This window comes from Lissotriton vulgaris, chromosome 12, assembly GCF_964263255.1.
Source record: "Lissotriton vulgaris chromosome 12, aLisVul1.2, whole genome shotgun sequence".
NCBI classification, from domain to species: domain Eukaryota; kingdom Metazoa; phylum Chordata; class Amphibia; order Caudata; family Salamandridae; genus Lissotriton; species Lissotriton vulgaris.
This window is the reverse complement of record NC_141700.1, coordinates 85,822,827-85,840,082: the sequence shown is the minus strand read 5'-3', so window position 1 is coordinate 85,840,082 and position 17,256 is coordinate 85,822,827. Positions and strand designations below refer to the sequence as shown.

At 47.1% G+C, this 17,256-nt stretch overlaps 2 protein-coding genes across 2 annotated transcripts in view; both read left to right on the top strand.

Annotated features, from left to right (window-relative positions):
* Positions 1–3,873, top strand: part of LOC147673409 (serum amyloid P-component-like) — a 35,096-nt gene extending 31,223 nt beyond the window's left edge. Inside the window, exon 3 of the mRNA XM_086947277.1 lies at positions 805–3,873. Within this exon, the coding sequence (XP_086803403.1) occupies positions 805–1,472 (668 nt within the window). The 3' untranslated portion in view covers positions 1,473–3,873. The remainder of the gene's footprint in view (positions 1–804) is intronic.
* Positions 1–17,256, top strand: part of LOC147673408 (C-reactive protein-like) — a 93,522-nt gene that overhangs the window by 21,400 nt on the left and 54,866 nt on the right. The gene's annotated exons all lie outside the window — the stretch shown is intronic.

Here is a 17,256-nt window from a genome sequence, read left to right as displayed (position 1 = left end):
AGGCTCCGACACCCAGTAGGAGCAAATTTGGGCCGTCAGTGCGTCTGTTAGTATACATCACAAGGAAGGGGTTGCAGTAGAGCAAGGCAACAACATTTATAACAAGTCAGGTCCCGGGCCGGCCAGCCAATCACAGCGCGGCCCGGGAATGACGTCACGGGGGCGTCCCGGGCCGGCAGCCAATCACAGCACGGCCCAGGACAAAGGGGCGGGGCTTAAAAAAAGAACGAGAAACGCCCCCGAATCGCGTTTTCGCAAGAAAGCGTGATTGACAGCCTCTGTCTCCCAATGGCTAGCCTCCATTTATGGAGCTAGCCAATGAGAGACAGAGGCGGGTCATCAAGCCGACATAGAACTCAAGAGGTTTTTTAGCGCATGCGCACTACGTGCGCACTCGCAGGCAAAACCTAAAAATGGAGGAGAGACTCAAGCCAATGATGTCAGGTCTAACACTCAGCTACCCTCGTGTTTTTTAATTCTACACATTGATTGCATATTTGTGCAAGTTGCTAACGCTTTGTGTCATTTTATTGTGTCATTTTTCTATGTGATTTTACGCTGTCTCTATGCTGAATCAAAGATGTTAATGTTTATCTCATGGTGGTAATATCCACCCTTTTATGATTTTTACAAATCAAATAAAGTATATTATATTGTGAAACTGATTTTTTTTTATCTACAGTAGACTTACAGTTTGGTACATCAACTGCATTTGGGTGTGCAACTCTTTCCCAAAATGTTACAAAGTTCAGGTGTGGGTGTAAGGATTCATATATTCTTCCTGTTTCTTTTCTTTTGTTACAGACATGGATGGCCAGGTATTTCTTTTCGCAAATCGATCTGCCACCAACCATGTGACACTGAAACAAGAAGTGACCTCGCTGATAGGTTTCACCGCCTGCCTACGTGCATTCACAGAGCTAACGGAGGATTACAGCTACCTTTCTTGCAACAGCCCTACTCAAGACAACACTCTTCTACTTTTTCATAAAACTTCTAAGGCAAATCCATTTTCCGTCTACGTGGGTGCTGCAGAAACGCCCTTCAGAGCTACGAGCCCATCTTTGGACAGAAGCCACCACATATGTGGCACCTGGGATTCATTCACAGGGGTGGTCCAGATGTTTCTCAATGGAAAGCCACTCGCCAGGAAAGTCATGAAAAAAGGCTACTCCATTCAGGGTCCTCTGACATGTATTCTTGGCCAAGAGCAGGACTCTTTCGGAGGGCAATTTGACATAAACCAGTCTTTTGCAGGTGAAATTGATAATGTACACGTGTGGGATTATGTTTTGTCACCCGCAGATATACACCAGGCCTTTATGAATAACAAACACTTAAATGGCAATGTCATCAGCTGGAGGGCCCTGAGGTATGACATCACAGGAGATGTGCTGGTGGAGCCGGTGCAACAGCGTAGTTGCGATAACCAGGCATGTTATGAAAGTTCCCCAAGATGTGACGCAAAGTAGAGGTTTGGTTAGGTTGCAGCCCATTTGTGTCGACATTCGGGCCTCATTACTTGTTGCACAGAGGGGCATCCCTCTTGGGGATACTACTCTGAGCAAATAGATGTGGTCCAGTGTTTCCAGACCTAGTAATCCCGAAGCACACGACTCAGCGGCAAATCTACCCTGGGAAACCGTAATCATTCTGGTCAAGGGATGCAAGCAGAAGAACTAGAATCTAACATTAAATTTGCAATTCTCTGTCCTATTCAAAAAGCAATGGAAGAAAGACCAAGGGTATCAGCAAAATGTTTCACTCCCCCCTGAACATAAACTATGCTGACATAAGTGCCTCAGTGGCGTCAAAAATAAAAACTTACCTTCCAGAAACTTCAAAAAACAATAGGTTAAAAAGTTTAGAATAAAGTTGAAGGAATTTCCCTTATTATATAATATCTAAAAAGCATTTATTTAAGGCCTTTTTGTTTTCTTATGAAAATGTAATAGCAAAGATTCAATTCATAATTCCAGTGGGTGGTCCTTTCGTGTTATGGCTGAAAAACTGAGAAGGACCTCTCTGAAAAGGAGGTTGTTCCGTTTTTGCCAGTTTTTAACAGCATTAGCTTAGGGCCATATGTATGAACACATTTTCCCATAGGCACAGAATGGGTAAAAACCTTTGATACATCTGGCCCTAAGTCATTAAAGGGGCATGCTGGACTTTGTGAAGTTGGAACTTTGAGACCAATCTTTGTAGAATTCCTGAGAGACCTGAATAGTACTCTAAAGAAGCAAGAACAGAACTGGAGAGACATGTTATTTCCTTTTGCGTCAATACTCAATCAGGCAATTGTATTTTCAACAATTAGAAGACTTCTTAATATTTTTCCAGCAAGTCCAGATACATTTATATTCCCTTAGTCCAGTCTGAAATGCACCAGGGCATTTTCTGCTGGAATGTGAGGATCCCGCATAACGAAAGGCAAAGTTTTCAAGCACATAAATTTGGGAAAAGATGGTGCTCGATACTTTTCTCCCCTTGGACTCTTAAGGATAGATCAACATTGATTGTATATACTGAGGTTCTTAAACGGTGAAGAAGGTGTGGTGTAGAGTCCCAAACGTTCTGGCTATGAGAGTGGATTAAATTTCTCAAAATTAACAAATTACTAAGTTTTTGATGAGTTTAACTTAAAAAAGGACCATTGAAGATTATATCAATGATCCCAACGCTTTGCTTCGTAGGATGTGATCTGCAGGTGTTGGCCGCACCCCTTTGTTAGTTGCATGGAATTTGAAAATTGTGTATATTCTGCATTCGTATCGCAGTACCCTCCTGGGGTATATGGAATGTTGGCCATGGGTGATTAGCTATTGATAAGAAGGTGCTGCAGCACCCGCTCCCGAGTGACACCGTAGGTGATCTTCTTGGACTCAGACTCAAATGGAGGCAGAATGATTGCATGAACGACCTCACAAGAAGCTTATTAGTTTCAGATGGTCAAAGAAAATCATCACATCTTTAATAGCTTCCCGTGCCACATTGGGTGGTAAGAAATTGAGGAGCCAAAGATTCCCTCAAATGGGGATTAAGCTCAAATTAATTGCCTTTTACTTACTCCGAGCAGCATTTCAAAAGGAACATTTTAGCGTTTTTCCAAAATGTTCCCTCTAAAATGTATTTCTACTAAAAGCACACCAACAGGAAAATTGGCTTTTTAAGGCTTTGCTGCTAACTTCATCCACTTTTTGATTTTTAGGGGGAGATTTTCACTGCTTCAAACATGTAACTAAGACCACGATACAAATGCATTGTGTCTGCCAATCATTGTATGAGGGGCTCACTTTAATAAATGTAGGCTATTTTCAGAGTTTGGGAAATAAAAATCCCCAAACCTTTGGAGGAAACTTTAAATGTGGAGTAGATTCCGCCAACTGAATTTCCTTCACAATACCATCAATGTTATGAAGCAAATTCTGCCATTGGATTTTGCTCCTTGTTAAGTTTTTATTCCAGAAATGCTAGGATTTTCAGTTCACTTCAAACTCTAAATGCTCTTTGCATTTTAAGTCATGATTGGTAGAATAACTCTGTTCAGATGAAAGCCCTGGAGGTCCGCGACTGTAGATCTGAAGTGGGTTTACCATATCTAAGATGAAATGAGAACATGGTCAGAGAGTCCTGTCCCCACTGCCTCTGGAAACCAGTAGAAGTAACGGTGGATGCTATACTCATTTTACTGTGTGTTTTGAACGTGTACATTCCAAAATGCCGCCTCTCTCTTCGTCTCTCCAAAGAGGATCCATGAGACCCTAGCGCTCTATTGTATATCTGCTCCAAATGCTATTTACTCAACTGAACGTGCATGCTTGTGCAGTCACTCATTGCACCCCACTATATATGGTAATAAATCACTTGAACTTTGCAGTGTGTCTCTGTGAATTGAGTTTGGTGGTGTCCAGTAAGGCCTGATGCACTATTCCCATACACAAACCAATTATACACACTGTGGACAGCGACAAGTTTGGAAATGCAGGTTGCGATGCTACTTGTGAATGAATGGTTAGCATCTCATATTGTCTTTTCTCCTGCAATCACAAGACAACCTACCTAATGAATATCAGTTATTTGGTATTCATTCACTATTCGCGGTTTCCGACTCCCTGTGATTGGCTGTGAATGTAGGGATAGTGGTCTGCAAGGGACATTAGACCTACGTCTCTGCATTTGCATTCCCAAGTGGGTAACATTTGGTTTTGTTTTATGGCCGCAAATTCGTTACCACCCACTATGAGGTGCCTGTAACTGATCAGTGGTTTGCACCTGCAATTGCGGTCACAAATCATTGATACATCTCTTTCCCAATCACAAATTCGAGGTAGATGCCCCTTTCAAAACACCTCCTATTTGTGTACCAGAAAAGGTTGCAAAAGTCCTTTTAAGGGACTTTTGAAACATTGTAAAAAGTCGTTTTGTGGTCACAAGCCAGTGGTTTGGGCGATTGCATTACTTGCATCTGCACAAGGGCTTTGCACATCAGGCCCCCAAAACCCCTGCTATGCTTCTTATGTAAATTGCTAGTCGCAACAACATATCTATAACTTTGAACCTGGGGCCAGAAGGCATCAGTATGATAGAAATGTGTGTTTGTCATATCCGGACTATAAAGCTTGCAAAATGAGGGAATACCTGTTAAACAAGGATCCTTGGCACTGCTGCTCAAAACCACAGGTTGAGTAAAGATAATCTTCACAGCATGGCCGGAGAACCACCAGTGTGCATGGCCCACAAGTCTGGAACAGTGTGAGGCCACTCCTGAGGAACCACGGGGACATGTCCGGGTTCCAGGGTCTCGCGCGGGTTTATCACTTGACTCCATGCCAACGCTGCTTTGTCTGAGAGTAACCACACCTTTACCTTTAACTTTTTATTTTTGTTGTTGGGACTCGATCATTTATTACTTGAGGAACAGCCTCTTGCTTCTGAACTAAAGTATTTAATAGCTACTGTTTGAAGCTTTCACTAGAGTGGCATTTAAAAAGGACTTGTAAAGATCCGCAAATTTCATAAAACATGGTTAAGAAGATTTCCTTTGAGAAATATGAATTGAGGAAAACATATGATGTAAAAGGCTACAATTACCAGAGAGGGAAATCTCAAATTATTGTGGTGCACAACGCTTCGTACATTGTTTGTGGCCTCGCCTCCCTGTGTTTCATGTGCGCTATCCCACACCTGCTGGAAAACACTCCAGACCGCCATGTTGACAATGCCATCAGCGCACACTAGGAGAGCGTGCCATAGGCAACCGCTGATGGTGCACCCATATAGAAACGTCTCTGGCCCCTGTATACACATCGGTCCCACTGGGGTCCAACCCATGAATATAAGAAATCTTTAATCAATTCTTGTTCAAGCCTTTTATAGAACTGGCAAGTCAGCTTTGTGGCCAACTATTCACCAAGAAGGAAGAGCCACATGATGAATAACTCAAGAACTTGCACATCTGACCTTTGACCTTCTACTTTGCCAACTATAAACCGAAGGAAAGGGACTTTCGAATGTGTATAGTATCCCAATGGCAAAAGCCAACAACTAAACAACAAAATCAACAAGATACAAATAAATAAATAAAGACCACCTGCTCCTCTACTGTTATCTCACTATGATTTTGGCTGTATTCACAAAGGTAAATTTACATACGCAGGTTTGCTCGTGCGTACATTTACTCTTACACTTTGTAGTAACTTTGCTGCTCTTGGCTTTTCACCATTTCTGAATGTAATGTTATTCCAAAACGCAGACATACATGTAACTACCCCTTGAAGCTAGAGGGTGGAGCTATATTCATGAGTGTAAAGTTACTATTTCACACATAGACTAAAGTCTCCATTACTGGGGTGGACCGCTCCCTCAAGGTAAAATATAGTCAAAAATTAAATACGTTTATGAAAATGTAATCAAAATAGTATGAATATTTTAATATTCAATTTGAATGAAAAAGTTACAGAACTATTATCTGAGAAGTACATTAAATAAATAATTCATTTAAATATATGTAATTAATGTATAGTTATTTATTATATATTTATTTTTTTAAACACCTACAGTAAAATAATTATTTTTATTTACAAATAGAAATGAGATGTATCTTTACCTTTTAAATAGTTTATTAAAGTATATCAGGATATTGGAATGTGGAGCACCCTATTGAATACAATGAAGTACACTGGGCTTCTACGGGCCGGTAGAAGCATGCAGAGCAACATTCCAATGTTGTTTTTGTTCACAGCTGATACAATGAACAAAAGCCGCTCAGAGCCTGAGGGGATTTAATCCCCCCCCCTTGGGCTCTGAGAGGCCTTTGTTATTAGTAATTAGAACATTCTGCCCTCTAGGGGCGGTATTTTCTAATAGCCTTAGAGCCCTCCTACCGGGCTCTACTGGTCAGAAAAGGCTGGCTCCCTTGTTAAAGGCCCCAGCCTTCGGCTCAGGCCTTTAACCCTGTTGTGGGTCTTCAATATAGCCTTATAGCCCACCGTAGCGAGCTATACTGGCTATTAAAGGCCTGCTCCAGCGTTCGGCTCGGAACTTTAAGATGGGAGCGGGACTTTAATAGCCGGTATAGCCCAGCAAAGAAGGGTCATAAGGCTATTAGAACATTCTGCCACTAGAGGGCAGAATGTTCTAACAAATAAACCAAAGGGATCTCGCAGACCAAGGGTGTTTACATCCCCTTGAGCTCCGAGAGGCCTTTGTTCACAGCAAAATCTGTGAACAAAAGAAACGTTGGAATGTTGCTCTGCAGGCCTTTACCGGCTCGTAGAAGCTCGGAGCACTCCATTGTATTCAATGGAGTTCTCAACATTCTAATGTTCAAATGGCTGTTAGAGCCCGTTAGGTCGGGCTCCAAGGCTACAATATAATATTATTTATTATGTAGTTATATATCATTCCCGAAGCATTTATAAATATATATTTTTTAAGTCAAAATAAGTAAATTTTATGTATTTAACATTATTTTCTACAGAGTTCTATTTTAAATACCTTCATTGTTTTCAATGGATGAGTGTTGCAGTTTCAATGATTGGCATGTGGGGTGCTGGACTTACTCCAGGTCTGAACTGGATTTAATTTAGAACTGTTTTGAGTCATTTTTGCAGAATTCACTTTAGAAGTGCAATTTGTGAATGGCAATAGCCTTACTCTATTAGGGGTGGTTGCTTGTCCCTTTCTAAACTCCCCCTTACCCTCCCCTATCCCCTCCTTATTCCTTCCTAATCCCCTCCCCTTTGTAGTGTATATTCTGCCGTTTTCCAGCCACTCTTCAGTCCCTTCCAGATTTACTTTTATAATGTTGGCATACATGTGTGGAGATCGCCACAAAGCAAAGGTAAGAAAGCTGGAGGCATAGGCCTCCACGCGCATTTTAGTGAATGCATTTTATAGTATGTGAGTAGTACTATTGCAGCACTACTAGACATAGTAAAAAGTGCAGTTTGTGCACAGGCTCCCAGTCCTGCATATTTAGTTCAAATTCCCTCCATCAATTTTGCTCCTATACTCTCTAATCAACATCCTGGGTCTAATCATCACCCTTAATTAATCTTCTAATTGAATTTAACTTCATAAAGTGCCACAGACCCCCTGATTAGACATCATGGACTCCCTGAAACCAGAAGGTGGAATCTAATTTACGAGTGTAAAGTTACTCTTTGTAACTTGTCACACCTAAGCAGAGATCTTCCTATGGTAGAGTGTACAAAACAGTTAAAATGTTTATTAAACTTAAACTATTTTTTTTATAAATAATAATAATAATAATTTTGTATGTTTATTTTAAATGTAAAACAAACTTTTAAAAATGCTACTGCATATGTAACTCATTTTTAAATTAGATAAAAAAATATTTTAAAGAGTTTCTTTAAAACATAAAGTAGTGTTTACATTTATTTATTTATTAAAAATGACGAAAAACGTATGTACAGACGAACTTTAAATATCAAAAGAAATAAGTTGCATTTATTTTTAAATTTAAAAACTATTAAAATTATGTACTTTTTTTATTTATAGGCCATTTTTTTAACATTGTGTTAATATTTATTTTTAGGAAGTATAAATCCATTTATTTAGTTTAACACTATCTCCCATGCGGTTTATTTTAATGTCCTACCTCCATTATTTTGTGTGTGAGGGTGTTGCTGTCAGGATATGCTCCACGGGATCCGGATGGTGAATAGAAGGCCCACCTCCAAACGTCACAAACACTCTGATATAAATATATCAACAGAGGATTTGAGCCATTAGGCGAGGGGTAATTGCAAAAATAATAAACAGGGAAGGGAAGGAAGGGGTCAGCTGGGAAGGGATGTACCTGAAACGACAGAGCATACACAGGTAAGAACACCATACACCCAACACATCAAATAAACCACCAATTCCTCTTGCAACTAAGTACCCGTGAGAACAAACATAAACTCGGCAATTGGGTGGTCTCGAATTCCCCCTCTAAGGATATATGCTTGAGCCCTAATGGAAACAGGCATAAGTTAGGAAAAACATCAAATGCATAAACTCATACATATGAATTCATCAGGAGCTCCTATATACCTTAGTGGAAACACAAGCTATCCAAAATAAGGAGTTCTGGGTGAAGGTTTGATAAGAGAGTAACTGAACACAAAGAAAATTATAAGGAGAAGCTGTTGTTGTTAGCCACACAGACACGGTAATGCGTGGGAAGCAAGAACCACAGCACTCCGCTCTGCGAGTAAAAGCACACCAGCCTCTGTTAGGAACACAGGTACTTGAAAGGAACGTTTCATGAATTTTAGCAGTTAGTTTGAATGGTATGAAATACTGTGACACTGTGCCAGCGTACTCGTGATATGTACTCAAGTGTTCTCGCCACGGTAACACGCAGTTAACACCACCGCCGTGCTCCGCAAGCTCCACTAATAGTTATAGGGCATAGAAAATACAAGCGCTTGTTCTGGCTACACGGAGCAGCTGCTACCACCGTGCACCACCTACTCGAAGTAGAAGAAGAAAGCAACCAAATGAGAGACGGCAGCGTGTGGCTCCTAACACTACTACGCTCCGCTCTAATGTCCACAAGCCGACACGGGCTATAACCAAAAGCTCAGCGTTTGTCCCACGGAGGCGAACCTGCTCCTCCGCGCCCCACAGTAAACAATCTGAAGCAACAAAACAAGCAAGCGCCGCAGTTCCGTCACTGCGCGCTGGAAATCACGGCAACGCGTGGGAGCCCCCACAGCGCTCCGCTCAATGGCGGTCACAACAAGGCGGGGAACCGCTCCTACCTGGAGGAAGAGTAATAACGGACACAGAACCTCCCTGCAGGTACACGAATTCCCCGGCTCCTTCTCCTTCCGCTCAATCCAAGCAACAAAGCGGAATAACACGCAACAGGATGCGTGTCACAGGAACTCAAATAGGCTAACCGAGGATTCTGGGAAATGTAGTTCGCTCAGCGCCCGTTTTCTTTTCCTGCACATCGTCATCCCCCAGACACAGCAAGGCAGGCGCAAATATGATTTCTGACAGTTGCAGTACCAATGGCTGACCATGTAAAAGTGTTAGACTTACTCGAGGTCTGAGCTGGAGAAATCTACTACTGTTGTGGCTCTCTTTTTGGCAGGAGTAACTATAGTTGAGTGCAGTTTGTGACTAGAAATGGACTTATTGTTGTTGGTGGATACATGTCCCTCCCTACACCCCTCCTTTAGCCCACCATGCTCCTCATACGCCTTTTTCTCATTTGCCAGTCGCTCACCCCTGTCCCGCCCACATTTACTACAGAAACATGTGCTTACGTTTGTGGAGAGCCCCATAGTCAGGTCAGATGTTTTGATACATAAAAGATAGGAGAGGTGGACAGACCTGCACATATAGAACTGTGAATAGCATTATGAAGTACCTGAGTAGTACTAATTGTATTTGCAGTAAACATACTACAAAATGCAGTTTGGAAATAGGCCCCATTGTGTGTGAGCCGACACTGACCCTAATTATCCATACATTATAAGTCACTACAATTTTGTGCCAGTAATCACCAGTTGGTTGTATTAGCATGGCGTGAGCCACCATTTGAGGCATATGTAAAGGGCTGATATAAGGCCACACACGTGCTTCTGCGACACAGCAATAACGAACACAGACACGGCCAGTACGTATGAGCCGGAAAGACCCCGAGCGGTCTTCCGCTTTCTTTATTTATACCCCGGTGCGAGCCCGCCCCGAGTTATGCGTGAATGCGTGAATGTATGGCAACATTGTGTGAGAGAGTCCGGGTGGCTCTCTACAACCCTCCTACAAATTAGTCTGCCCTTCCACCCCAACCTGTGCTTCACGGCGATGTCCATGCAAAGTCTCTCAACCTCTGGCTATGTCTTGGGTTAGGCCGTAGGTCGTATCTTTGGCTGCGTGTGCACGGGGATGTCACTACCCCAGCCGGGGTGGTCTCTGGACCTGTGCATCTGCCATCCACACTTGGGCTGCTGGAGAAACTCCTGTCATCATGCCTCGCCCCAAAGGTGAGTTTCCTCGGTCTTGCGGGGCAGGTGGCGACACGGGTGTGGACGGTACAAGATCAGGATCCACATATTCTTCTCCATCGCAATCTTCGGTCATTCTTCGGGTCTCCACAGGTCCTTTCGCCTTCTTGAAGCTGGATACATTGCGGTTGACCACCTGTTTCCCCCGCCTGGCAGTAACCATGGTGCCCTGAACTTCCTCCACCGTCCACAGCTCTGGTTCATATGGGGTCCTGAACTTCCACCCCGGGTGTCGATCTCGGACCACAACGGAGTCACCCACTTGCAGAGTCGGTTCTTGGGCATGTCTTGCCACACTTGCTCTTCGATTAGTTTCTCGTCTCCGCGCCTGAATAGCCTCTTCATCCCTGCTATCAGGCAGCCATGTATGGTCAGTCGGAATGCTGTCAAGGGGTGCTCTTTGGAAGAGGATGTGCGCTGGGGCACACTTCGTGGTGCTATGTGGTGTCTGTCGGTAAGCTCCCAGGAACTGATCAAGGGCAATCTCAGGATCCTCTCCACTATCTACCACAATCCTCAGAGCTCTAATGAGGGTCCTCATCAGTCTCTCCACTTCCCCATTGGCTTGAGGCCATAGCGGGGTGATCTTACGGTGTGTGATTTGGAGGCTCTGGAGATAGTTCTGAAATTCCTGCCCCTGGAAGGGTGGCCCGTTGTCTGATTTGATTTCCTCCGGAATCCCCAGCGTGGCAAATATGCGATTGAGGGCCTTCTTGACATGGGGAAATGCCGTGGACGATATTACTTCCACTACTGGGAACTTGGAGAATGAGTCCACCAGGACGAGGGTGTGGCGGCCATCTGGGAAGCTCCTGAAATCAATGCTAAGGTGCGTCCAAGGCGTCTGGGGTAGATCTCCGTCCTCACGGGCCCCGGTGCTGGCACACTGCCGGGAATGGTGCAGGCGTGACATGAGCGTACCATCTCATCTACCCTGCTGTCCGTGGTCGGGAACCAGACTTTGCTTCTCAGGCGTGCCTTTGTCTTGTCCATCCCTTGATGGCCCACATGTGCAAGTTCCAGGATCCTGGGCTGTAGGGCTTCAGGTACTACAATTAAGTGTCCTCTGAGGATAAATCCCTCATCACCTACACTCAGTTCATTCCGGATTTGCCATAGTTGTCGGCGTGTATGGCTCACTTCTGCTCGAAGGTTTTGTGTCCCATCCAGGAAGTGGGCCCACCTGTTTCCTTCTAGGGCATGCCAGAGTCTGGATAGTGTTTCGTCCTGGGCAGTTGCCACCCCTATCTCTGTCAGTGTCATCGTTTCCGGGCATGCTGTTTGCGAGATCATGTGAACAAACCCATCCACCCCTGTTCCATCTTCCAACGGGCGGATTGGGGTAGTGACATCAGGGTGTCTAGAGAGATAGACAGCGGGATTGTGCGCACCTGGCCGAAAGATGATTTTGAAGTTGTATCCCTGCAATTGGACTGCCCAGCGATCTATCCGTGGGGTGCGAGTATGGCAGATCCCGCAAAGAGGGGCAGTAGTGGCTTGTGGTCCGTCACCACGCTGAACTCTTGACCACACAGATAAAGATGAAAGTGTCGGCACGCCCACTTTATCGCGAGGGCCTCGCGCTCAATTTGTGCATATCGGGTTTCGGTGTCGGACAGGGCTTTGCTGGCGTAAGCCACTGGTTTCCACACCTCCGGTCCATGTTCCTGCAGGAGCACTGCCCCATACCCTAGCGGACTGGCGTCGATAATGAGCTCCGTTTTCCGGCGGGGTTGGAAATAAGCCATCACAGCCGTGTCCAGGAGACTTGCCTTTATGTCCTGAAAAGCTTTGTTGGCCGCTACGGTCCACTCCCACTTGTGATCTTGTTTCGTGAGCGTTCTTAGGGGTTCCGCCAGCGCGGCCAAGTTGGGGAAGAAGCGGCCACAGTAGGTGGCCAGGCCTAGGAAGATTCGCACTTCGGTGGGGTTCCGCTGAGTGCTGGCGGCCTTAATTGCTTCTGCTTTCTTGGGATCAACCTTCAGGCTTTCACTTGTGAAGACATATCCGAAAAAATCTTGACAGCTGTGTTGGGTAGCTTCATGTCCACACACAGTCTGATGGCTCCTGGTTGCTTCGGCTTGGGTGCGACCACCAGCGGAGATACCCAAGGGATCAGGCCTGACTCTATTACCCCAAGGTCTTCCAGCTTCGTGAGTTCTGCTTCCACCTGAGGTCTCAGATTGAATGGTACCCGCCTATGCCTCAGGGCAACAGGCCGTACCGACGCGTCGATGTGAAGTTTAACTTTCTTTCCTTTTAGCTTCCCCAAGCCACGGAATAGTTCAGGGAATTCCTTTAGCAGATTGTCTGCGTGGGCTTGGTGTACCTGGTTCGCAAAGAATACCAGTCCTAAGTCTTCCGCAGTGTGGCAACTCAGTAGGGTGCCCTTCTTCCCCTCGGTGATGTGGAAGCGAGTCTCGGTGGAGTACTCTCCATTCACAACTGTCGTCTCTATGACCCCTCTCAGGGGTAGTGGGTCCGTTCCCCCATAGGTGTATATTTGAGAGTTGGAGGTGGCTAGCGGGGTTTTGGCAGCATCTTGTCGTATTGGTCTGAATCCATGACGTTTACTGATGCTCCGGTGTCAATAAGAGCTCTCACTTCCGTGCCTTCTATGGAGACGGAGCACATGGGTGGAGGTCTCTTCCGGGTCAACACCCTGCTGACGTACGAGATGACATACACCTCATCATCACTGTCATCTTCGTATCTCGGTCGCCTCTCCTGTGCTTGGTTATCTGGGGGATATGGTTCTTGATCAATTGACAGTTGTCTGACTCTCCGTGTTATGTTCTTGGGCTTTGGGCCTGTTGGCCGATACCGTCCTCCTCGGCATACTGCTGTAAAGTGATTCAGCTGGCCGCACTTCAGACACGTTTTTCCTTTTGCTCCACAGGTAGCGGTCGCTGGGTGATCCTCACAGCAGTCGTCGCATTGGCTTCCTCGAGTGGCTGTGGTGCGCTGCTGGTTCCATTGAGGTCTCTTCTGGATCGCCTCGACCTTTTCCTCCTTTATTGTCGGCTGTGGCCGGGCATGGGCTGGTGCTGCCACTGGTGTTCTAAGGGCTACGCCCATTTCTTCCGCTCTGGCGTCCGAGAGTTTGTGTGAGCGTGCCAGGACTAAGATTTCATCTAACGAAATTCCTGGTTGTTGAAGTATGAGCTTTCTCAGTAGTGTTGATCGACACCCCACTATGATTTGGTCCCTAATATCCTCTCGTGGGTTGGTAAAAGGACATGAGAGCGCCAGCCGGCGCAGCCGCGAGTGGAACATATCTACCTATTTTGCGTCGGTCTGCCAAGCCCTCTTGAATTTAAACTTTTCAAAGTCGTGGTTGAGTTGTGGGTCGAAATGCGCGTCAAGTGCAGCGACCCCTGCGTCATAGTCATCTTCTTGCCCTGTGTTAGGGAGTGTCTCGAAAAGATCATAGATTTCAGGCCCTCCATATAGGATGAGGAGCGACCTCTTGACTGTCCCATCATTCTCTCTGGTGCCTTTGAAGTAGAGGTTGAGCCTTCCTACCCAGGCTTTCCACCTCGCGTCGGCAGTCGCAGGTTCCCCCGCCTCGCTGAATGGGGGAATCGGCGCGGCACCGACATGCGGGTGACTGGGCGGTGGTGGTGCGGCTGCAGCAGCTTGATTTTGGGTGGGTGCTTGAATCTGGGCAGGTGGCAGTGGCGCTGGTGGTGCGGCTTGACCTGGCCCGCCACCAGCTTGGCCGGCTCCTGGCGCTGTGACTAACATGATGTAGGCCTCCTTCTTTTACGAGTCTTTCGAGGCTACTGGGGTAGCTGGAGCGCGCTAAATTGCTTCCTCTATCCATGTCTCTGCGTGTGACTCACCCTGCTGCATCGAGCGAGGCTGTGCTCCGCCCACCAGGTCTCTGGGGAGCGGGTGGGGCGATGACAGGCCGGGCCTGGCTGCGAAGTTTGCCACGATGTGACGTGGTTGCAGGTCTTTCCCTGAGCCGCAATGAGGTGCTGTCCTGTTGTGGGACAGTGTGTGTCAGAGGGTTTTGCCACTGCTTGTTTGGCTCCCTTCCTATTTGCCGGCGAATGGTGATGAGCCGCTGACTCGGCCAGGATCATTGCTGCACATCACGGTGAAGTGCCCCTCCCTCTGGGACTTGGCCGGGAGGCTGGGTCGTGCTGCGGTCAGGCGCGCACTTATCTTCGCGCCTCTCGCGGCGCACCTCCCGATCCGGGACTGCCACGTGAAGCGCACGCAGGGGGCACAAGTGCTGAACTCACCCTACCGCCGTGCAGGGCCCGGCGAGTCCCGTCTGCCGAAGGCGCTACCCCCGACGGGGAGACGCGTGGGCGGGCCTCGAGCCTGGGCGCGGGCGGGTCGACAGACCTCGCAGCCTTCCGGAGCGTTGTGATCAGGTCCCCAGCGATGAGCGGCCCCACTGGAGGCAGGGGCAGCGGTCGGGCAGGCGTGGATTCTGACCGCCTCGTCGCCAGTGTAAAGGGCTGATATAAGGCCACACACGTGCTTCTGCGACACAGCAATAACGGACACAGACACGGCCAGAACGTATGAGCCGGAAAGACCCAGAGCGGTCTTCCGCTTTCTTTATTTATACCCCGGTGCGAGCCTGCCCCGGGGTATGCGTGGGTGCGTGAATGTATGGCAATATTGTATGAGAGAGTCCGGGTGGCTCTCTACAGCATCCATATCCGTAGAAGTGGTCTGCAAAACTGTGACAAAACAATGGGCAGAGAAGCCTATCGACTGTGGATTTTTCACTATTGCACCAGAACAAGAATGTTGAAAGAGTTGACCATCAAAGTCAGCAAAGAGGCAAGAAAACGGAAGGTATGAGGTGGAGTTGGGATATTCAATAAGGATGCTGCAGGGATTGAAGTTCAATCCCTGCACAAGGTCACCCAGAGCAGGGCCCGGTGATGTGGCTAACGTGATCCCACGCACGTTGCCAGTGTGCTTCCCGATTCGCCTAGCCTCGCCCTGCCTGCTAATGGCCGTCCGGCTGAATGCTGCCCGCTGACCGCCGACCGCTGTTTTCTTGATCACGAGCGGTGAATGCGGTGAATATCAGCGCTGGTCCTGGCTCTCGGACACACCGGAGATCTGCGGTCTGCAGCTATCCCGCTGCCCCACTATCCCTTTGTCCCGCGGTCGATTCTTGGACGGCCGCGGAGTTTGTTTTCAGCGCTGTGGAGTGGCGCCCGCATTGAGCCTGCTCGCTGCTTTCTGTGGCGCGGTGGAATGGCGCCCGCATTGAGCCTGCTCGCTGCTTTCTGTGGCGCGGTGGAGTGGCGCCCGCATTGAGCCTGCTCGCTGCTTTCTGTGGCGCCCGCATTGAGCCTGCTCGCTGCTTTCTGTGGCGCGTTGGAGTGGCGCCCGTGCTGAGCCTGCTCGCTGCTCGCCTTTTGCCTGCCCTGCCTCGCCATACCCCACGCTCATGTTTCTCTCTTGAACAGTCTAGAGCGGGAGCATGGACAGGTGGAGAAGATGAGCAACAGCTCATATCCCAAGGTCCATCCGAGAGAAGGGCTTTGCAGGTTCTGCAGCGTGCTTTAAGGCGGGAGCACAGAGAACATCACGAACACAAGCGTAGAGCACCCACCTGCTGGATAACCAAGGAGAAAAAAATGTATCGGTGGATATCAGATATCAGAAGGCATGGTAAGGAGGAGATCATAATCCTAAGACTTTTTGAGACTTTTGAGAAAGCGCTAAAATCACTAAGGAAGGTGCATGAAACTGATTTAAAAAAGGGGTTCCTAATTCCAATATATATTACAGTGGCAGTTGGGGCCATAGAACTGTTAAAGGGCCACTAAAAGGCTCCTAAAGGGACTGAAGCACCGAAGCACTGATCTGTTCAACGTACCTGGTGCATTTATATATTGGTCAGCTGTTCGGCTAGTGCTAGGGCTAGTGCTCTTACTGGGGAGGTTTTCTTCGACGTTTCTGACTGGCAGCTTCCCTTTCTTCCACTAGGAATGTCAACAAAAGTGAGAAGTAAAAGGGCCTAGGCCGGGGTAGCAAAGGAATTTCTAAAAACGGGCCAGTCACCGACAGCACCCTTATTTGTATCTAAGGGGGCCAGGAAAGTAAGAAGAAACGCGCAGCAAAAGACTGATTTGAAAAACAGAGTACTGGAACTAGTGGAGAAGAATAGACAAAACACCTCTGCAAAATCCCTGGAAGAGGATGAGGTGGAGGACGATGAAGAGGCAGAAATACTATCTGAACTGTCGGCAGAGCTAAGCATGCTCGCTGTAGGCGATGGATGTGAAGGAGATCGAGAGGATGAAGCAGGAGGGACCCTGAATAAGGGGGAAGACAATCAGTTAAGCTCCAAACAATACCCCCTCTTCAGCAAACCACTAGCTTCACGGGGCAGACTCACAAGCACCCCTCAATTGAACCGGGAGGAGCTGGGAGAGCTGAAAGAGCGAGCAATGGAGAATGATGTGCAGGACGCACCGGAAGTGCAACATCAGAAGGCATTATCTACCGACGCATACCCCCCGTTACCTCAAGTGGAACAGCCACAGCCCCAGCCCCAACCAAAACCTCAACCAAAGCCAAATGGAACATCAAAATCTGCAGAACAGATAGATATTATTGAAGAGAATACAGTTACTCCCTCAAATGCATCTTCCTCTGTCCGGTCGATATGCCCGAAGCCTCAAGAGACTCAGGTCGCCGCAGAAGATAGATGAGGTAGAGGTTTTATCCAACAAGCTAAGTACCC